At 40.8% G+C, this 22,865-nt stretch overlaps 1 protein-coding gene across 1 annotated transcript; it reads right to left on the bottom strand.

Annotated features, from left to right (window-relative positions):
- Positions 1-1,570: 1,570 nt before the first annotated feature.
- On the bottom strand, positions 1,571-12,831 carry LOC124263510 (probable beta-D-xylosidase 7; the record flags this gene model as incomplete). The annotated part of the gene is made up of 5 exons (XM_046698170.1): positions 12,524-12,831; positions 12,026-12,185; positions 9,349-9,519; positions 4,938-5,088; positions 1,571-1,866 (listed from the first exon to the last, which is right to left on the bottom strand). Coding segments are annotated over exons 1-5 (1,086 nt in total), but the record flags the coding sequence as incomplete, so codon positions are not given.
- Between the last annotated feature and the right edge of the window lie 10,034 nt (positions 12,832-22,865).

The following is a 22,865-nucleotide window of genomic DNA, read 5'->3' as shown; positions in this document are numbered from 1 at the left end:
GGATGTATAGTATATAGTTAGTGACTGTGCCAACAACCTGGAGATGTATAGTATATAGTAAGTGACTGTACCAGCAACCTGGGGATGTATAGTATATAGTTAGTGACTGTGCCAACAACCTGGAGATGTATAGTACATAGTTAGTGATTGTACCAACAACCTGGGGATGTATAGTATATAGTTAGTGACTGTGCCAACAACCTGGAGATGTATAGTATATAGTAAGTGACTGTACCAACAACCTGAGGATGTATAGTATATAGTTAGTGATTGTACCAAATACCTGGAGATGTAAAGTATATAGTTAGTGACTGTACCAACAACCTGGAGATGTATGGTATATAGTTAGTGACTGTGCCAAATACCTGGAGATGTAAAGTATATAGTTAGTGACTGTACCAACAACCTGGAGATGTATGGTATATATAGTTAGTGACTGTGCCAAATAACCTGGAGATGTATAGTATATAGTTAGTGACTGTACCAACAACCTGGAGATGTATGGTATATAGTTAGTGACTGTACCAACAACCTGGGGATGTATAGTATATAGTTAGTGATTGTACCAACAACCTGGAGAGATGTATGGTATATAGTTAGTGACTGTACCAACAACCTGGAGATGTATGGTATATAGTTAGTGATTGTACCAACAACCTGGAGATGTATGGTATATAGTTAGTGACTGTACCAACAACCTGGGGATGTATAGTATATAGTTAGTGACTGTACCAGCAACCTGGAGATGTATAGTATATAGTTAGTGATTGTACCAACAACCTGGAGATGTATAGTATATAGTTAGTGATTGTACCAGCAACCTGGAGATGTATAGTATATAGTTAGTGATTGTACCAACAACCTGGAGATGTATAGTATATAGTTAGTGACTGTACCAACAACCTGAGGATGTATAGTATATAGTTAGTGACTGTACCAGCAACCTGGAGATGTATAGTATATAGTTAGTGATTGTACCAACAACCTGGGGATGTATAGTATATAGTTAGTGACTGTACCAACAACCTGGAGATGTATAGTATATAGTTAGTGACTGTACCAACAACCTGGGGATGTATAGTATATAGTTAGTGACTGTACCAACAACCTGGAGATGTATGGTATATAGTTAGTGATTGTACCAGCAACCTGGAGATGTATAGTATATAGTTAGTGATTGTACCAACAACCTGGAGATGTATGGTATATAGTTAGTGACTGTGCCAACAACCTGGAGATGTATAGTATATAGTTAGTGATTGTACCAGCAACCTGGAGATGTATAGTATATAGTTAGTGAAGATGTATAGTATATAGTTAGTGATTGTACCAGCAACCTGGAGATGTATAGTATATAGTTAGTGATTGTACCAACAACCTGGAGATGTATAGTATATAGTTAGTGACTGTACCAACAACCTGGAGATGTATAGTATATAGTTAGTGATTGTACCAACAACCTGGAGATGTATGGTATATAGTTAATCACGGTTTTATTTTTTGTTTTGATTAGAAAGCTTTAAAGAACTATCAAAGAAAAACCCCAAGTACGATGAAGGTTAATACTTACCCCAACGGTTCCGAACGTCTGCTTGAGAGGAAGAAAGTTTCCATCATTCTTCAGGAGGACAAATGTTCTTGTTGCAGCCCACACGGCGAGGTCTCTGTGCGCCTTGGTCTCCACATACGAGAGGTCATATGTAGAATAGGGGTTCATGGAAGGAGGGTCAAACTCTCCAAGTCTCATCCTGGTGTAGAACAGTTTCTTTACTCTTTCCCTCACTAGCTCTTCTGTCAGCTTTCCCTGCTTAATGGCATCCACTGAAAATAAGCACTTCCCTCTCTGGAGAACAAACACTTCCCTGTCTGGACAACAAGCACACTCCTGTCTGGACAACAAGCACTTTTAAGTTTGGACAACAAACACTTTCCTGTCTGAACAACAAGCCATTCCTGTCTGGAGAAGAAAACACACTTTCAAGTGTTGACAACAAGCATTTTTCAATCTGGACAAGAAACACACTGCTGTCTAGACAAGCACTTTCCAGTATTGAGAAAAAAACACTTTCAAGTGTGGACAAAAGCGTGTATCAAGTCTGGAGAACAAGCACTTTCCAGCCTGGACAACAAACCCTTTTCCAGTTTGGACAACACGCACTTTCCTCACTGTACAACCTAACTCTTTCCAGTCTGGACAATAGGCACTTTCCAGTCTGGACAACAAGCATTTTCCAGTCTTGACAGCAAGCACTTTCCAGTCTGGATAACAAACACTTTCCTGTCGGGACAACAAACACACTACTTTCTGGACAACAAGCATTGTGCTTTCTGGACAACATGCACTCATCTCCCTGAGAGGAAAACAAGAACTCCTCTCCTCTCTGCTGTCTGTACTTCATGCACTCCACAATCAAGACAATTGTTGCATATAGGGGTGTGTAAGTGTTGGGGGGTAGGGTGGGGTGATTTGTGTTTGAACAATAAAGTCGGACAATACATAGAAACCTTATGTATACTTGTTGGTAGATCTAAAACCACAAACACCTCTCCATTTAGTCCGAGTTAGACTTTCAGTGTGAGCAGACATGTGAAGAAAAACTACCATCTTGTGACGACTGTGGACTCATGTTTTAAGACGTGCATGATTTGCATCAACACAGAAGAAACTGGTGTCCCGAAAAGTCTAAAGTGGGTCAACCTGGGATATCCCAAGTGGGCTTCAAGAGGAAGTGAGAGGAAGACGACGACAACTTCTTTTCTGTGAAGACACCACGTCCTTTGCCAGATTGCGATTATTGTGGACAAGTGTTCAGCAATAACCACAACTTACAAAGACATTTACACGATAAACAATGTCCTGAAATGGAAAATGATGATAATGATGATTTTGATGAATCGTTAAGTGATGTCACACAAACTAACAGGAAAAATAAGATGGCTGATCTCGAAGAGCAAGGTATAAGACAAATGTATTCACTTACGCATGAGCTTAATAAAGACTTTTTGGATGAGAAACGACAGCTGTACATGAAAAGAGGTTTAAATGAAGACATGATAGAATCCAAAATGAAGACATTAATCTGGATCACTTTTAAAGAGACATATGCACGATTTATTACTTATCTGTATCATGACATGTTTTCAAAACTGTACAAATCTAAATCTTGGGTGGAAGACTTGATTGAGTGATACAAAGGACAGGGCAATGAGGAGGGGCAATGAGACAATTCACGAAAGATGTTAAGTATATTTTAGGAGTGTTCCTATCCTAATGTCTGCTGATAGAAACGGAGCTAATAAACAACAAAATGTGCATATCTCTCTTGTTTCTTGATGTATATCCGTTTGCTGACTGACAGTAGACAACTGTACAATTCTTTATTCTATTGCTGATAAACAACACTATTTCACTGAATCCAGTGAATACCTTGATACGCCCAATTCAAGGGGGGTCTCCACCTGTTTATACAGAACATACTATTATCAGTCACGTGACACCAGTATGAAATAAAAGAAGAGTTGATCACGTAATTTGACATTTGTCACTGTATAGCTACTTGTACAACCACTTGACTCTTCACCCTACTTGAGATATTCAGTGACCACCAGTCCTCAACTGCTTACTACTTCCCGTATCTGGTCAGACACTTAATGACGGAAGCTGACCCCGGAGTATACATTCATTCTAGGCTGCGCCCCATTCACGTTAAAAATTATCCAGGCTATCAACAGCCATTCCATGTACACATGGGTACAGTCTGGCCTTTAAACTACAATAAAACACGATTTCTTGACAGCACTAAATACTTAAAATTGTGGTCAGTTTTAATGACTGGATGGAGGTGCTTTAAAAAAACATAAATATCTTACACTATTTCATCCAATCACAGCTGTCACATGTCTCTGCTCTGTCTCTTCAGTTAAGGCCCGGCTCAGTGAGTAAGCGATTCTGCATTAGTGTAGTGGAACCTGTATATAGGCTGCGCCACACTCACGCACTAAATTAACGTTTGGCGCATGAATTTTATTTGCTAGCAGCTACAATCGTTTATTGTTCACATATATGGAAAATAAATACTCAGAACTTCTGAGTTGTTCCTTGTACCAAATAGCGAGTGGTTAAGAATGAAATCTGATGACAGCATAATCTATTTTAAAATGCCTAGTGATACCTCGCCCTTTGATTAACCAAAAATGCGCTCTGATATTTCGAACAAGACTGGCTTTTGACCTAATAAATAGCATCTAAATTCACCTAATATTCATAGTGTAATATTAGTTCTACAAAATTCACTAAAAGATTTTGCTGTGTGAACACTCAAGTCAGCAAATCACACTCATACCACTCATAAAATAATTGAATAATAATCACAGACCACTAAGGTCAACCTGAAGGTGACACACACCTGGGCAGGAAGGGAACTCTTCCCAAAGGGGGTGGGGCTTAAGGGTTCAAAACTCACTGTCCAAATCGATTAGGTCATAAAAAGGTCACACACTGGTGTGATGACGTCATAAAAGCAAAATGGCGGATTTGAGCTTCAACCGCCCTGTCGACAGCATACAAGCCACTGTCTGCCTTACAAGCACTTCACAATCAGTAAAAAAACTGTCTGTACATATGACCCGACAAAGATGAACTCTACTGTCCGAACACAGTCTGGATAACGAAGAATTTACTTTCAGGACAAACAAAAACATTCCACTGTCTGGTCAATAGCGATGTTTTAGAGATGTAGTTAGTCCTAAATGAATGAGTTGTGTTTTAGAGAAGTACTTAAACTACATGAAAAGGTTGTGTTTTAGAGACGTAGTTACACTAACATGGGTGGGTTGTGTTTTAGAGAAGCAGTTACACTAACATTACACTAACATGGGTGGGTTGTGTTTATTACACTAACATGGGTAGGTTGTGTTTTAGAGATGTAGTTACTCACTCATGGACAGATACACTGCGTCGGCTCTGCTGGTGAGTTCGAGGTTACATCCAGCATTGACGCAGGCTGCCACAGTGTCTACAGTGTTGTTGAAGTAGTGGTGGGAGCCGATGATGTTTTCTATTGCCCCTTGATCGCTCACGACGTAGCCCTGGAAACCCCATTCTCCTCTAAGGATGTCCGTCAACAGCCGTTTGTTGGCGCAAGCAGGTACACCATTAATGCTTGAATTACGACCAGAGGAACGATGAGTAATATTAGCAGACGACAATGAATAGTAGAAACAGAGGAACAGACGGGACCGAGGCACAGAAGGGACAGTGGTGACAGATTAACAGAAGTAACAGGTGAACAGAAAGGACAGAGGAACAGACGGGACAGGGGAACAGAAGGGACAGAGTGGACATATGAAAAGAAGAAATAGATGGGACAGGAACAGAAGGGAAAGAGGGGAGAGAGGAAGAGAAAAGGAGAGCTGACAGAGGAACAGAAGAGGCAGGGGTAACAGAGGTAGAGAAAAGACAGAGGTGACAGGGGAACAGAAGAGACAGGGGTAACAGAGGAAGAGAAAAGACAGAGGTGACAGAGGAACAGAAGAGACAGGGGTAACAGAGGAAGAGAAAAGACAGAGGTGACAGAGGAACAGAAGAGACAGGGGTAACAGAGGAAGAGAAAAGACAGAGGTGACAGAGGAACAGAAGAGACAGGGGTAACAGAGGAAGAGAAAAGACAGAGGTGACAGAGGAACAGAAGAGACAGGGGTAACAGAGGAAGAGAAAAGACAGAGGTGACAGAGGAACAGAAGAGACAGGGGTAACAGAGGAAGAGAAAAGACAGAGGTGACAGAGGAACAGAAGAGACAGGGGTAACAGAGGAAGAGAAAAGACAGAGGTGACAGAGGAACAGAAAAGACAGAGGAGACAGAGGAACAGAAGGATTAGAGGGAACAAAGGAACAGAAAGGACAGAGGAGACAGAGGAACAGAAGGGGCAGAGGGCACAGAGGAATAGAATGGACAGAGGGGACAGAGGAACAGAGGGGACAGAGGGCACAGAGGCACAGAATGGACAGAGGAACAAGAAGGAATAGAGGGACAGAGGGACAAAGGGGACAGAGGAAACAGAAGCTTAACATTTTAATAATAAATGATGAGATGGAAGTGTGGAACATAGTAACAAAAACTTACCTGTCACAACTAGATTGGGTGTTGTATGTTTCTGCTTTGACACATGTTTTGACAACACATACCTGTTATAACTGCACATAATATTGTATGTTCCTGCTTTGACACATGTTCTGACAACACATACCTGTTATAACTGCACATAATATTGTATGTTCCTGCTTTGACACATGTTCTGACAACACATACCTGTTATAACTGCACATAATATTGTATGTTCCTGCTTTGACGCATGTTCTGACAACACATACCTGTTATAACTGCACATAATATTGTATGTTCCTGCTTTGACGCATGTCTTTACAACACTTACCTGTCACAACTAGATTGGGTGTTGTATGTTACTGCTTTGACGCATGTCTTTACAACACTTACCTGTCACAACTAGATTGGGTGTTGTATGTTCCTGCTTTGACGCATGTCTTTACAACACTTACCCGTCACAACTAGATTGGGTGTTGTATGTTTCTGCTTTGACACATGTTTTGACAACACATACCTGTTATAACTGCACATAATATTGTATGTTCCTACTTTGACGCATGTTCTGACAACACATACCTGTTATAACTGCACATAATATTGTATGTTCCTGCTTTGACACATGTTCTGACAACACATACCTGTTATAACTGCACATAATATTGTATGTTCCTGCTTTGACACATGTTCTGACAACACATACCTGTTATAACTGCACATAATATTGTATGTTCCTGCTTTGACACATGTTCTGACAACACATACCTGTTATAACTGCACATAATATTGTATGTTCCTGCTTTGACGCATGTTCTGACAACACATACCTGTTATAACTGCACATAATATTGTATGTTCCTGCTTTGACGCATGTTCTGACAACACATACCTGTTATAACTAGACATAATATTGTATGTTTCTGCTTTGCAGCATGTCTTTACAACACTTACCTGTCACAACTAGATTGGGTGTTGTATGTTCCTGCTTTGACGCATGTCTTTACAACACTTACCCGTCACAACTAGATTGGGTGTTGTATGTTTCTGCTTTGACACATGTTTTGACAACACATACCTGTTATAACTGCACATAATATTGTATGTTCCTGCTTTGACACATGTTTTGACAACACATACCTGTTATAACTGCACATAATATTGTATGTTCCTGCTTTGACACATGTTCTGACAACACATACCTGTTATAACTGCACATAATATTGTATGTTCCTGCTTTGACACATGTTCTGACAACACATACCTGTTATAACTGCACATAATATTGTATGTTCCTGCTTTGATGCATGTTCTGACAACACATACCTGTTATAACTGCACATAATATTGTACGTTCCTGCTTTGACACATGTCTTGACAACACATACCTGTTATAACTGCACATAATATTGTATGTTCCTGCTTTGACGCATGTTCTGACAACACATACCTGTTATAACTGCACATAATATTGTATGTTCCTGCTTTGACACATGTTCTGACAACACATACCTGTTATAACTGCACATAATATTGTATGTTTCTGCTTTGACACATGTTCTGACAACACATACCTGTTATAACTGCACATAATATTGTATGTTCCTGCTTTGACGCATGTTCTGACAACACATACCTGTTATAACTGCACATAATATTGTATGTTCCTGCTTTGACACATGTTCTGACAACACATACCTGTTATAACTGCACATAATATTGTATGTTTCTGCTTTGGCACATGTCTTGACAACACATACCTGTTATAACTGCACATAATATTGTATATTCCTGCATTGACGCATGTTCTCACAACACATACCTGTTATAACTGCACATAATATTGTATGTTCCTGCTTTGACACATGTTCTGACAACACATACCTGTTATAACTGCACATAATATTGTATGTTTCTGCTTTGACACATGTCTTGACAACACATACCTGTTATAACTGCACATAATATTGTATGTTTCTGCATTGACGCATGTTCTGACAACACATACCTGTTATAACTGCACATAATATTGTATGTTCCTGCTTTGACGCATGTTCTGACAACACATACCTGTTATAACTGCACATAATATTGTATGTTCCTGCTTTGACACATGTTCTGACAACACATACCTGTTATAACTGCACATAATATTGTATGTTCCTGCTTTGACGCATGTTCTGACAACACATACCTGTTATAACTGCACATAATATTGTATGTTCCTGCTTTGACGCATGTTCTGACAACACATACCTGTTATAACTGCACATAATATTGTATGTTCCTGCTTTGACGCATGTTCTGACAACACATACCTGTTATAACTGCACATAATATTGTATGTTCCTGCTTTGACGCATGTTCTGACAACACATACCTGTTATAACTGCACATAATATTGTATGTTCCTGCTTTGACGCATGTTCTGACAACACATACCTGTTATAACTGCACATAATATTGTATGTTTCTGTTTGACGCATGTCTTGACAACACATACCTGTTATAACTGCACATAATATTGTATGTTCCTGCTTTGACGCATGTTCTGACAACACATACCTGTTATAACTGCACATAATATTGTATGTTCCTGCTTTGACGCATGTTCTGACAACACATACCTGTTATAACTGCACATAATATTGTATGTTCCTGCTTTGACGCATGTTCTGACAACACATACCTGTTATAACTGCACATAATATTGTATGTTCCTGCTTTGACACATGTTCTGACAACACATACCTGTTATAACTGCACATAATATTGTACGTTCCTGCTTTGACACATGTTCTGACAACACATACCTGTTATAACTGCACATAATATTGTATGTTCCTGCTTTGACGCATGTTCTGAAGGCGGGCAGGAAGGTTGTCCGCCAATCTCTTTCTGTGACCTAAGGAGAGTTAATGGGGCACTCTAGACATGTTTTTGCCTTAAATACCCGACTTCTCACAACCGAAACACCAAGGAAAACAGAAAATGTATTTCGGATAAGGCATGTGGAGATCTGATTGAGATTTGTAGGTAGAGACGTCCGGTTAATAAATACAGTCAGGGGATTTACTGCAGCAGACCTATTATACATGGATGCAGGCACATAGTCTAGTGGTGAAACCACGTGCTTCAGTGATACAGACACGTGGTTTATTGGTGATGACACGTGGTTTACTGGTGATGACACGTGATTTACTGGTGATTGACACGTGAATTACTGTTGATGACACGTGGTTTACTTACGTTGGCATTGAAGGACATCCTGCTGACGGGGATGTCCTCTGGGCCGGCGTACACGTCGAAATGTTTACACCCAGCGTTCGCTCGGACATAGCGGGGATGGTCTCCCTGAAGACCCCACACGAAGTGGGCAGCGTACTGACCAGTCAGGTAGGGATCTTCTCCATACGTTTCCTGGCGATACAGAAACATGACTACGGCATAGCTGACATGTATTTTATAACGTAACTACGGCATAGCTGACATGAATTTTATAACGTAACTACGGCGGCATAACTGACATGTATTTTATAACGTAACTACGGCACACTTAACACGTATTTGGACAGGGACACATGACATCGGTTTAAGTGATATGCATTTGGGCACAATGAGATATGATATGCATTTGGGCACAATGAGATATGACATCGGTTTAAGTGATGTACATTTGGGCACAATGAGATATGAAATCGGTATAAGTGATATGCATTTGGGCGCAATGAGATATGACATCTGTGTAAGTCATATGCATTTTGGCACAATGAGATACGAAATCGGTATAAGTGATATGCATTTGGGCGCAATGAGATATGTCATCGTTATAAGTGATATGCATTTTGGCACAATGAGATACGATATTGGCAAAAGTTACATGCATTTGGGCACAATGAGATATGACATCGGTATGAGTGATATGCATTTGGACCTGGACCCAGGTGTCTTTTGTACAACTGACATCAACTTAAACCTACAGACACAGATGTCTTTTGTACAACTGACATTAACTTAGACAACAGACACTGATATCTTTTGTACAACTGACATTAACTGAGACCTACAGACACAGATGTCTTTTGTACAACTGACATCAACTTAGACCTACTGACACAGATGTCTTTTGTACAATTGACATTAACTTAGACCTACAGACACAGATGTTTTTGTACAACTGACATTAACTTAGACCTACTCGACACAGATGTCTTTTGTACAACTGACATCAACTTAGACCTGACGGACACAGATGTCTTTTGTACAACTGACATTAACTTAGACAACAGACACTGATATCTTTTTGTAAAACTGACATCAACTTAGACCTACCGACACAGATGTCTTTTTGTACAACTGACATCAACTTAGACGCTTACAGACACAGATGTCTTTTTGTACAACTGACATTAACTTAGACAACAGACACTGATATCTTTGTACAACTGACATTAACTTAGACCTACAGACACAGATGTCTTTTGTACAACTGACATCAACTTAGACCTACCGACACAGATTTTTTTGTACAACTAACATCAACTTAGACCTACAGACACAGATGTTTTTGTACAACTGACATTAACTTAGACCTACTGACAAAGATGTCTTTTGTACAACTGACATCAACTTAGACCTCACAGAGACAGATGTCTTTTGTACAACTGACATCAACTTAGACTCTACCGACAAAGATGTCTTTTGCACAACTGACATTAACTTAGACCTACAGACACAGATGTCTTTGCACAACTGACATTAACTTAGACCTACCGACACAGATGTCTTTTGCACAACTGACATTAACTTAGACAACAGACACAGATGTCTTTTGTACAACTGACATCAACTTAGACCTACCGACACAGATGTCTTTTTGTACAACTGACATCAACTTAGACCTACAGACACAGATGTCTTTTGCACAACTGACATTAACTTAGACCTACCGACCCAGATATATTTTGTACAACTGACAGTAGGTGAGAGTAGGTGACGTCCGGTGTACCTTGCCCACCTAACTGAACTCTTTGTACAACACTGACCTATTTAGTGACCAACTGAACGCTTTGTACAACACTGACCTATTTAGTGACCAACTGAACCTTTGTACAACACTGACCTACTTAGTGACCAACTGAACGCTTTGTACAACACTGACCTACTTAGTGACCAACTGAACGCTTTGTACAACACTGACCTACTTAGTGACCAACTGAACGCTTTGTACAACACTGACCTACTCGGTGACCAACTGACTGACCTACTAAGTGACCAATTGAACGCTTTATACAACACTGACCTACTTAGTGACAAACTGAACGCTTTGTACAACACTGACCTACTTAGTGACAAAACTGAACGCTTTATACAACACTGACCTGCTTGGTGACCAACTGAACGCTTTGTACTTTTAGTGACTTTGTAGTGACCAATGAACGCTTTATACAACACTGACCTACTTAGTGACCAACTGAACGCTTTGTACAACACTGACCTACTTAGTGACCAACTGAACGCTTTGTACAACACTGACCTACTTAGTGACCAACTGAACGCTTTGTACAACACTGACCTACTTAGTGACCAACTGAACGCTTTGTACAACACTGACCTACTTAGTGACCAACTGAACGCTTTGTACAACACTGACCTACTTAGTGACCAACTGAACGCTTTGTACAACACTGACCTGCTTGGTGACCAACTGAACGCTTTGTACAACACTGACCTACTTAGTGACCAACTGAAATCTTTCCGTGTAAAATGTATCTACTTAGTGAGCGATCCTTTTATGATTCCTTATATGATTTCATGATAATGTGTGCCTGCTTCACTTGCGATCACTAAACATTCTATATCTCGTCCTAAGGATGTATACAACAAACATGGTGGGTAGGACCATCTATCATTTAAGTACACCTACCTCGTTCCTGCCCCACCTGGGGTCGCGCATGATGTTGATGACGGGGCTGAAGCAGCTGATGCCCTTGTGGGTGCCGTACTGCTTGTTCTTCACGAAGTCATTGTACTTTCCTCGAACTTCTTCACTCGTCGCCTCTGCCACTTTGAACACAACCTCAGGGCTGCAACCCAAGACAACTTGTATGTATTTCAGACTTAATGTGTCCACATATGTGTAAGATACGTGAGATCTCAGATTGTATATTTAGGTGTGGTCTATCCAACTGGCAAATGCGTTCCTCCATCCATACCCGCATAAAGCCATACATACCAGCCTCGGTTATCTTGTGGCATATCCATTCACACAAAGAATCTGTTAACTTCACAAAGTTGATAACAGTGACAAAGATCAATTGTCCACTGGTTTGTGTCTTGGAAGAGGCAAAAATAACCAATATTGCAATATAAACCAAACGATCATCCAATCAATCTACATCACAACCCATATCCGACTACTCACTCCCAGGCGGCCGCTAAACCCAGAGACTGAGGGAAGGAAGTAGCATTCCCTGCCTCAACGTCTCCCCTCAGACACTCCGTGTTCCAGGAGTAGGGTCCTATGCCAAGTCTAGCTATGGGAGGGGTGGGGCCATTGCCCGGACTAGTGCCTCCTTTCGTCATCTGGTACATGATCTCCTCGACGGTGAGGCGACCAACAAGGTCCTCCACACGCTCGTCCCAGGACAGACTGGTGTTTCTGAAGGGGAAGTCGCCATGACAGGCGGTCAATACATATACCAAGACGAGGAGGGGACGCAGGTCTGTCATGGTCAGAAGTGTCTCAGGTGTGCGTATTCTAAACTAATATACATGCTTATATACGAGTCAGCACGTGGGAAAGGCGTGCTGAGCCGAAAGCTAACAGTTGTGGTTTCAAGGACACTTGCTGACCTACAAACCGCCTTCAGAACACATTCTGAAAATACCGAACAGATTGCGAGATAACAAACAAGTACAAGTGTAGAGAGCAGTGGCCTTGTGTAGTATGACTATGACTTGTGTACTATCACAAGTGTGATGTGATGAGTGTTTAGCCACGGTCTCGTGTGTTGCTGACATCAGGCCTTCTGGGGGTGATATGGCATGTCGTGCTGCTGACATCAGGCCTTCTGGGGGTGATATGGCGTGTCGTGCTGCTGACATCAGGCCTTCTGGGGGTGATATGGCATGTCGTGTTGCTGACATCAGGCCTTCTGGGGGTGATATGGCATGTCGTGTTGCTGACATCAGGCTTCTAGGGTGATATGGCATGTCGTGCTGCTGACATCAGGCCTTCTGGGTGTGATATGGCATGTCATGTTGCTGACATCAGGCTTTCTGGGGATGATATGGCATGTCGTGTTGCTGACATCAGGCCTTCTGGGGGTGATATGGCATGTCATGTTGCTGACATCAGGCTTTCTGGGGTAATATGGCATGTCGTGCTGCTGACATCAGGCCTTCTGGGGTGATATGGCATGTCGTGCTGCTGACATCAGGCCTTCTGGGGGTGATATGGCATATCGTGCTGCTGACATCAGGCCTTCTGGGGTGATATGGCGTGTCGTGTTGCTGACATCAGGCCTTCTGGGGTGATATGGCATGTCGTGTTGCTGACATCAGGCCTTCTGGGGGTGATATGGCATGTCGTGTTGCTGACATCAGGCCTTCTGGGGGTGATATGGCATGTCGTGTTGCTGACATCAGGCCTTCTGGGGGTGATATGGCATGTCGTGTTGCTGACATCAGGCCTTCTGGGGGTGATATGGCATGTCGTGTTGCTGACATCAGGCCTTCTGGGGGTGATATGGCATGTCGTGCTGCTGACATCAGGCCTTCTGGGGTGATATGGCATGTCGTGCTGCTGACATCAGGCCTTCTGGGGTGATATGGCATGTCGTGCTGCTGACATCAGGCCTTCTGGGGGTGATATGGCATGTCGTGCTGCTGACATCAGGCCTTCTGGGGGTGATATGGCATGTCGTGCTGTTGACATCAGGCCTTCTGGGGGTGATATGGCATGTCGTTTTGCTGACATCAGGCCTTCTGGGGTGATATGGCATGTCGTGCTGCTGACATCAGGCCTTCTGGGGTGATATGGCATGTCGTGCTGCTGACATCAGGCCTTCTGGGGTGATATGGCATGTCGTGTTGCTGACATATGGCAAATACTTAACACTCATTCTCAATAACGGGGAACAAATGCTGTCACCGCCATGCTTCCCTTAAACTTATTTAGCAAATGTTATTGCACATCACTATCGTCGGATAATGGTACCAACATGGCCAACATCCAACAGTCCAATAACCCCAAATGTATATTTGTTACAGCTAAGGTAATCGGTCAATTTAATTACCTTACTTTGCATCTTAACGTCATGCAGTTTGGTATACAAATACCTGGATGTGAGTACATTAGGAAATTGATATTGGTCAAAGGTCTCATTTTCTGCCAGTTGTTAAGTCAATGCATTCTTTTTAGATAAACGAATTTGGTCTCATGCCATGTCGCCAGTTTTGAGGAAATATCCGTGACTAATTTTCAGCTTGACATGTACATGTGTAGAAAACGAAGCATAATCTTACTCATTCACTTTGAATGAATACACTTTGTGTTTACATTAATGGTATTTGCCATTATTTGGAGCTAAGAATATTTCACTGCATAACACATCTCAGTACATACAAAATATTCCATGCGTAGAAATAGGAGTAAAATGAACGTTTCCACTTCTAAAGTAGGGAATTGTGCTCGTTTTCAAATAGTTTAAGTTACATTTATGATATGCTAACATGCTTATGATATATACGATGGCAACACAACAAGTATTGCAGATACACATGCACCAGAGGAACGTTGTACAATTACAGTTCATGCAGAGGCTCACTGAAATCCGTCAAGCAAAACGCAGGCGATGCTGCCTTGAGAAGCAGATGCGGTCCTGTGGCCTTTCTATTCATGAGGACCGACATCGCACCCAGAGAAATCATGTCAGTGCACTGGCGGAGACCACAAAACGTGGCTACTTTAAGGACATGCTGCACAATGTCAAGGGAGAAAAAAGAGAGGTTTAAGCTGTCACCAATAAGCTCCTGTTCAGACAGAACAAGACACTGTTACCATTCTCTGTTTCCGGGGCTGCACTATCCACCTTTTTCTCTGACTACTTCATTGATAAGATTATCAATATACCATAAACTTTGTCGAATCAAAATGCATTTTATCACGATTGTAGTCCACTACAAATCGTCAATGACAGTAAATGTAGTTTGAATTCTTTTCGTCCCACCATCGAACAAGAAGTGCAAAGATTCATACAGCAGTCTCCCTACAAATCCTGTCAACTTAACGTGATGCCAACATGGCTCCTGAAGAACTGTATGCATGATGTGACTCCAAGGAGCTTGCCTGTGGAGTTCCGCAAGGATCTGTTTTAGGCCCCCTGTTATTCACAGTTTACACCTGCCCGTAGACATAGCCAGTTACAGTCTTTCCTTCCACCTTTACGCTGATGACACACAGTTGTATCTGTCCTTCAGTCAACTTGTCGCCTGTCATCCACTAGCGCATTTGCGCAAATTGTCAGCTACTAACGGGCAATCAAGCATTGATAACAACTCTAACGCGTACAGAATTTTGCTGCTAGACTTGTCTCCAGATCACAGAAATTCTTTCACATAACTCCTGTTTGGCAGAGATTACACTGGCTTCCCTTATCAGACAGAATCCAACACAAACTCAACATTGTTTTTTCAAGTGTCTCAATAACCCAGCTCCAAAGTATCTACCTGACCTGGTCACCAGATATCAGCACAACCGAAGTCTCCGATCTGAACATCTTAGTCTCCGTGTACCAGGTTTGGGGATCGATCATTTCAGGTGGCAGGACCCATTCTCTGGAATCAACTTCCACTTGAGTTAAGGACAATTAACAACCTGAAGATTTTCAAATCTAAACTGAAGACATACCTTTTTAAGAAAACATACAGTTTCTAACTTTACATTCTCGAGTTGTTCGGAGACCGCTCCTGAGAAGTACTGTTGAACTGGAACTGGCGACATGTTTTTAAAATGATGATGATTTAGAACATGAAGTATGCCAGATCGGAAAAGAAAAACAAATATTCAAAGCTTATGTGTGGTTAATGGTAACTTACTGCTTGATTTGCCAGATTATGTAATCTCCGTTACTGTAATGTTCGTTACCAGGGTATTCGAAACTACATCGCTTGTGAAGCTCTGATACTGAAATGTTCGTTACCAGGCTATTCGAAACTACATCGCTTGTGAAGCTCTGATACTGAAATGTTCGTTACCAGGCTATTCGAAACTACATCGCTTGTGAAGCTCTGATACTGAAATGTTCGTTACCAGGCTATTCGAAACTACATGGCTTGTGAAGCTCTGATACTGAAATGTTCGTTACCAGGCTATTCGAAACTACATCGCTTGTGAAGCTCTGATACTGAAATGTTCGTTACCAGGCTATTCGAAACTACATCGCTTGTGAAGCTCTGATACTGAAATGTTCGTTACCAGGCTATTCGAAACTACATCGCTTGTGAAGCTCTGATACTGAAATGTTCGTTACCAGGCTATTCGAAACTACATGGCTTGTGAAGCTCTGATACTGAAATGTTCGTTACCAGGCTATTCGAAACTACATCGCTTGTGAGCTCTGATACTGAAATGTTCGTTACCAGGCTATTCGAAACTACATCGCTTGTGAAGCTCTGATACTGAAATGTTCGTTACCAGGGTATTCGAAACTACATCGCTTGTGAGCTCTGATGCTGAAATGTTCGTTACCAGGCTATTCGAAACTACATGGCTTGTGAAGCTCTGATACTGAAATGTTCGTTACCAGGGCTATTCGAAACTACATGGCTTGTGAAGCTCTGATACTGAAATGTTCGTTACCAGGCTATTCGAAAGCTACATGGCTTGTGAAGCTCTGATACTGAAATGTTCGTTACCAGGCTATTCGAAACTACATCGCTTGTGAAGCTCTGATGCTGAAATGTTCGTTACCAGGCTATTCGAAACTACATGGCTTGTGAAGCTCTGATACTGAAATGTTCGTTACCAGGGCTATTCGAAACTACATCGCTTGTGAAGCTCTGATACTGAAATGTTCGTTACCAGGCTATTCGAAACTACATGGCTTGTGAGCTCTGATACTGAAAATGTTCGTTACCAGGGCTATTCGAAACTACATCGCTTGTGAAGCTCTGATACTGAAATGTTCGTTACCAGGCTATTCGAAACTACATAGCTTGTGAAGCTCTGATACTGAAATGTTCGTTACCAGGCTATTCGAAACTACATCGCTTGTGAAGCTCTGATACTGAAATGTTCGTTACCAGGCTATTCGAAACTACATCGCTTGTGAAGCTCTGATACTGAAATGTTCGTTACCAGGGTATTCGAAACTACATCGCTTGTGAAGCTCTGATACTGAAATGTTCGTTACCAGGGTATTCGAAACTACATCGCTTGTGAAGCTCTGATACTGAAATGTTCGTTACCAGGGTATTCGAAACTACATCGCTTGTGAAGCTCTGATACTGAAATGTTCGTTACCAGGGTATTCGAAACTACATCGCTTGTGAAGCTCTGATACTGAAATGTTCGTTACCAGGCTATTCGAAACTACATCGCTTGTGAAGCTCTGATACTGAAATGTTCGTTACCAGGCTATTCGAAACTACATAGCTTGTGAAGCTCTGATACTGAAATGTTCGTTACCAGGCTATTCGAAACTACATCGCTTGTGAAGCTCTGATACTGAAATGTTCGTTACCAGGCTATTCGAAACTACATCGCTTGTGAAGCTCTGATACTGAAATGTTCGTTACAAGGCTATTCGAAACTACATCGCTTGTGAAGCTGTGATACTGAAATGTTCGTTACCAGGCTATTCGAAACTACATGGCTTGTGAAGCTCTGATACTGAAATGTTCGTTACCAGGCTATTCGAAACTACATCGCTTGTGAAGCTCTGATACTGAAATGTTCGTTACCAGGCTATTCGAAACTACATGGCTTGTGAAGCTCTGATACTGAAATGTTCGTTACCAGGCTATTCGAAACTACATCGCTTGTGAAGCTCTGATACTGAAATGTTCGTTACCAGGCTATTCGAAACTACATCGCTTGTGAAGCTCTGATACTGAAATGTTCGTTACCAGGCTATTCGAAACTACATCGCTTGTGAAGCTCTGATACTGAAATGTTCGTTACCAGGCTATTCGAAACTACATGGCTTGTGAAGCTCTGATACTGAAATGTTCGTTACCAGGCTATTCGAAACTACATCGCTTGTGAAGCTCTGATACTGAAATGTTCGTTACCAGGCTATTCGAAACTACATCGCTTGTGAAGCTCTGATACTGAAAATGTTCGTTACCAGGCTATTCGAAACTACATCGCTTGTGAAGCTCTGATACTGAAATGTTCGTTACCAGGCTATTCGAAACTACATCGCTTGTGAAGCTCTGATACTGAAATGTTCGTTACCAGGCTATTCGAAACTACATCGCTTGTGAAGCTCTGATACTGAAATGTTCGTTACCAGGCTATTCAAACTACATGGCTTGTGAAGCTCTGATGCTGAAATGTTCGTTACCAGGCTATTCGAAACTACATGGCTTGTGAAGCTCTGATACTGAAATGTTCGTTACCAGGCTATTCGAAACTACATCGCTTGTGAAGCTCTGATACTGAAATGTTCGTTACCAGGCTATTCGAAACTACATAGCTTGTGAAGCTCTGATACTGAAATGTTCGTTACCAGGCTATTCGAAACTACATCGCTTGTGAAGCTCTGATACTGAAATGTTCGTTACCAGGCTATTCGAAACTACATCGCTTGTGAAGCTCTGATACTGAAATGTTCGTTACCAGGCTATTCGAAACTACATGGCTTGTGAAGCTCTGATACTGAAATGTTCGTTACCAGGCTATTCGAAACTACATGGCTTGTGAAGCTCTGATACTGAAATGTTCGTTACCAGGCTATTCGAAACTACATGGCTTGTGAAGCTCTGATACGATTTTTCAAATATCACGTGATTCTATCCTGTCTGGGAAGTCAAAGAGGATTTATACTATCACCTAAGACTTACAAATGAGATCCATCTGAAATAGGAAGTATTTCATTTCAAACTATAAAACTGACACCATCACTTACTGTTTAATTATTATTCACGTTTCGGGGTTTACAATGTAATGTCACTCTGTATTTGACAAGACAGACCTACAATTAGGCAATAGAAAAATTACCATAACATCAATAGCAGCCACAAGGAACATTTCATCCTAGTAACGGACATTTCTGTCGCTTCGATTGGATTAAAATTGAGCTGCAGTCCTATATTTCCAGAATTTTCGTTGCTAGTCTAATGTTAAGTAATTACAGTATCATTACTTGAAATTTATACCTCAAAAAGATTGAATGATAATAAGTAGATTTGAGAATAGTTTATTTTTCTGCCTTGAAACAATTTAGACTTATGAAAATAATGTCGATTTCTAGTTTGCAAAAAATAGCTCCAAAAATGCTTATTAAATCTTAAATATGGTTGCATTCAGTTTTCAGTATCTTGAAATCTGTCCAGTTTAAGTTTATTTGAGGACAAGACAGTGTTTTTTAAGGCATGACGATGTTCGTTACCTATATAGTGGTTTATACATAGTGGTTGGAAAACTATTAAATCATGTTTCCTCCTTAAATAGATGACACATATGTTTCCTGATTGAACTTTCAGAGGATTTGAAAGTATTTGTCGCTTCATGGCATTTGTTTCATGTGTATCCTGCGTTCCTAAAGTTTGCTTCCATACAGTTTGGTCAATGTTTGCAAGTTCAGTGTGTTTTATCCCGCACTGTATGTGTCACATTATGTCAAGATAACACAGTTTAACAGTTTAATATTACAGGGTGTTGACGGTAATGGAACCCGTTCCTTTATGTCAAGATAACACAGCGTAACAGTTTAATATTACAGGGTGTTGATGGTAATGGAACCCGTTCCATTATGTCAAGATAACACAGCGTAACAGTTTAATATGGCAGGGTGTTGATGGTAATGGAACCCGTTCCTTTATGTTAAGATAACACAGCGTAACATTTTACTATTGCAGGGTGTTGACGGTAAGGCCATCCACATTTTTTTTATGTTTCTCATCTCCAAACTGGTGCTGATGAGGGGCGGGCGGGCGAAAAAAAACAAACAAAAAAAGCACAAAAAGCAGTTTGCCATCTTCTTTTCAAGCTGGTGACAGAAAATGACCCTACTACAGTACCCAGACCATAACAAAGAGTATATATATTGAAATCCTGAGAGAATGCATATATTGATTCTTAATTAAATACGTTATGCTACAAACTTTTAATAGAGCCTCTTTAAATGTCACATTTGATCAGAATACAACAACAAAGTCAGTTCTTCAAGACTGCCACTTTGGCTATTGTTGGAGAGATTTATCGCTTTTTGTGCCACGGGTCAAAGGCTGTCGTCCAGGTCCACAGTTTGTTTAATTTCCAAGTGCAATACAAATTGACACGATAGAAGATAACGGGGAAAAAACACCATGGAAAATCGGTATATTGCCACGGCATTTCCTACGACAAAACACGAGACAGTGTAAGTCTCGGGTGTCATAGCATCTATGAAATAATGAAAACTCACTTTATATATCAGTACGTATGTCATTTCCGACGGCAATTCTTCAACTATTGCCGCATATTACCTCCAACCAACGGACCTGTATCCCCTGGAAGGCCTTTAGCGCAAATTTGTAATTACTACACATCCCTGACAATTGAAGAAATTCGTGTAGAATGTAACATTTAGTTATAAATATGCATAGTACGTTCTGGTCAGCAGTTCCTCACACATTTCATTTTGTTTTTAAATTCTGACACTATGTTTCTGACGCATACTTAATGTACCATACACCTATTATCCAATTAGTCGGTTGCAGCATAAATACCAGTCATCATAGTTTGAAATGAAATATTTAGCCCTTATAAAATGTGCCCATCAGTCAGTGCTGTGAGTCATTATATATGCTAATTTATTGATTCATTTCTTACAAAAGTTAACTGTTTGCTATAAAATATACTCCTCAAAAGTAGTCATTTACAGAGATTTGTCTCAACAAACAACAGATCATTGTGACCATCCAATCATTTTCATTCAACTGTTCTCGAAGAAACTTTAGCGTTATGTCTGTTTGTAATATCAAATATGTTTTCGGTGACATAAATTTGAATTTAACCCCACAATCTTTCCATGTAGATGTGTATGCATTTATTGATATTTTTACAAATTTAACAGATAATACTTATGCACAATGACTGAATAAAGTCATGCGTGTGTAATGTATTATCAAAGTACACACGCACAATCATACAAAAATATGACGGATAAAATTCACGACGAAATTCACACATTGCATAACAATACTTTCACATTTCGCGCACAGCATCAGCTCCCGGCCGTACTGAATTAAATGAATGCAGCCTAATCGGCGTAATACGATATAGATTTGTGTACATATGCAATGAAAATATACATCACAGGAGTCGAGTAAGTGCCCAGGCCACATGAAACCGCTTGCGCAGTCCTCGTCTTCATGCCATACGTCCTTATGTCAGGCCGGTTCTGACACAGGTAAACCGTAATGAACGTCTACGCCGGACATAACTGCACCTGGCCTGGAACAGGAGACAATGGGATATGCTGTGTTTTAGCGACGGACAATTTGCTGACAGAAGTTTGCGAGCGTGGGAGCAGTGACTGACTGGCTGAGTATGATTTTACGCCGTTTTAGCAATATTCCGGCAATTTCACGGCGGGGGACACCAGAAATGGGTTTCACAAATTGTACCCATGTGGGGACTCGATCCCGGGCCTTCGGCGTGAGGATCTAAAGGTCGCCCAAATCTCTCTCTCTCTCTCTCTCTCTCTCTCTCTCTCTCTCTCTCTCTCTCTCTCTCTCTCTCTCTCTCTCTCTCTCTCTCTCTCTCTCTCTCTCTCTCTCTATATATATATATATATATATATATATATATTAAACTGTTATTTCAGAAAGCCCTGTTACAAATAGAAGCTCTTGCCCAGGGTAGCAGGGGCCCCATTCCACAAAAAAGAATGAAGGAAAAAAATACTTTCTGAGTATTTTTGTGGATTTTTTTTACACTAGACCAGGACACTACACTCGCTCACACATTCACACTTTATATACATATGATGGGAGATAATAGGCAATACTTTTGATGTAGATTGTAGACATAAAAACTTTGCCGACAACAGATAATATGAAGTTATCATTGCAAATGTGTTACACTGACTGACTGAGTTTGGTTTTACGCCGCTTTTAGCAATATTCCAGCAACATCACGGCGGTCAAATGTGTTACAGGTAACAAAACCATGATATATGACACGAGATTCAAAATAAATTGGGCAGACATTGAGTATGTATGTGTGTGCGTGTGTGTGTGTGTGCATGTGTGTGTAGATATGAAATTTTGCAAGTGATATGGTGCGATCAAACACCTCGTCAGATATAAAATTCTCTTTGTAGCCAAAAATAACAAGATCTGAAGTAAAAACTAAGTTACAAACATGAGAACATTTTATGTAACATGTCTGATGGCGGTCTCCAGAAAGTTTGAACACAACTGCACTCCCAAAATAAATGAACTAGAGTTCCAATGCCATCACAACAGAAGGAGCTCTTGTTACTTGATGCCATCTTAATCTTGACCAGATAGGAACTAGTTTATAATTAAGAGATAAACATATTGTTTTG

This window comes from Haliotis rubra, unplaced genomic scaffold (assembly GCF_003918875.1).
Source record: "Haliotis rubra isolate DU_JTF1 unplaced genomic scaffold, ASM391887v1 Scf887, whole genome shotgun sequence".
Classification (NCBI taxonomy): domain Eukaryota; kingdom Metazoa; phylum Mollusca; class Gastropoda; order Lepetellida; family Haliotidae; genus Haliotis; species Haliotis rubra.
The sequence above is the reverse complement of the archived record's forward strand: the minus strand, read 5'-3'. Positions and strand labels throughout refer to the sequence as shown.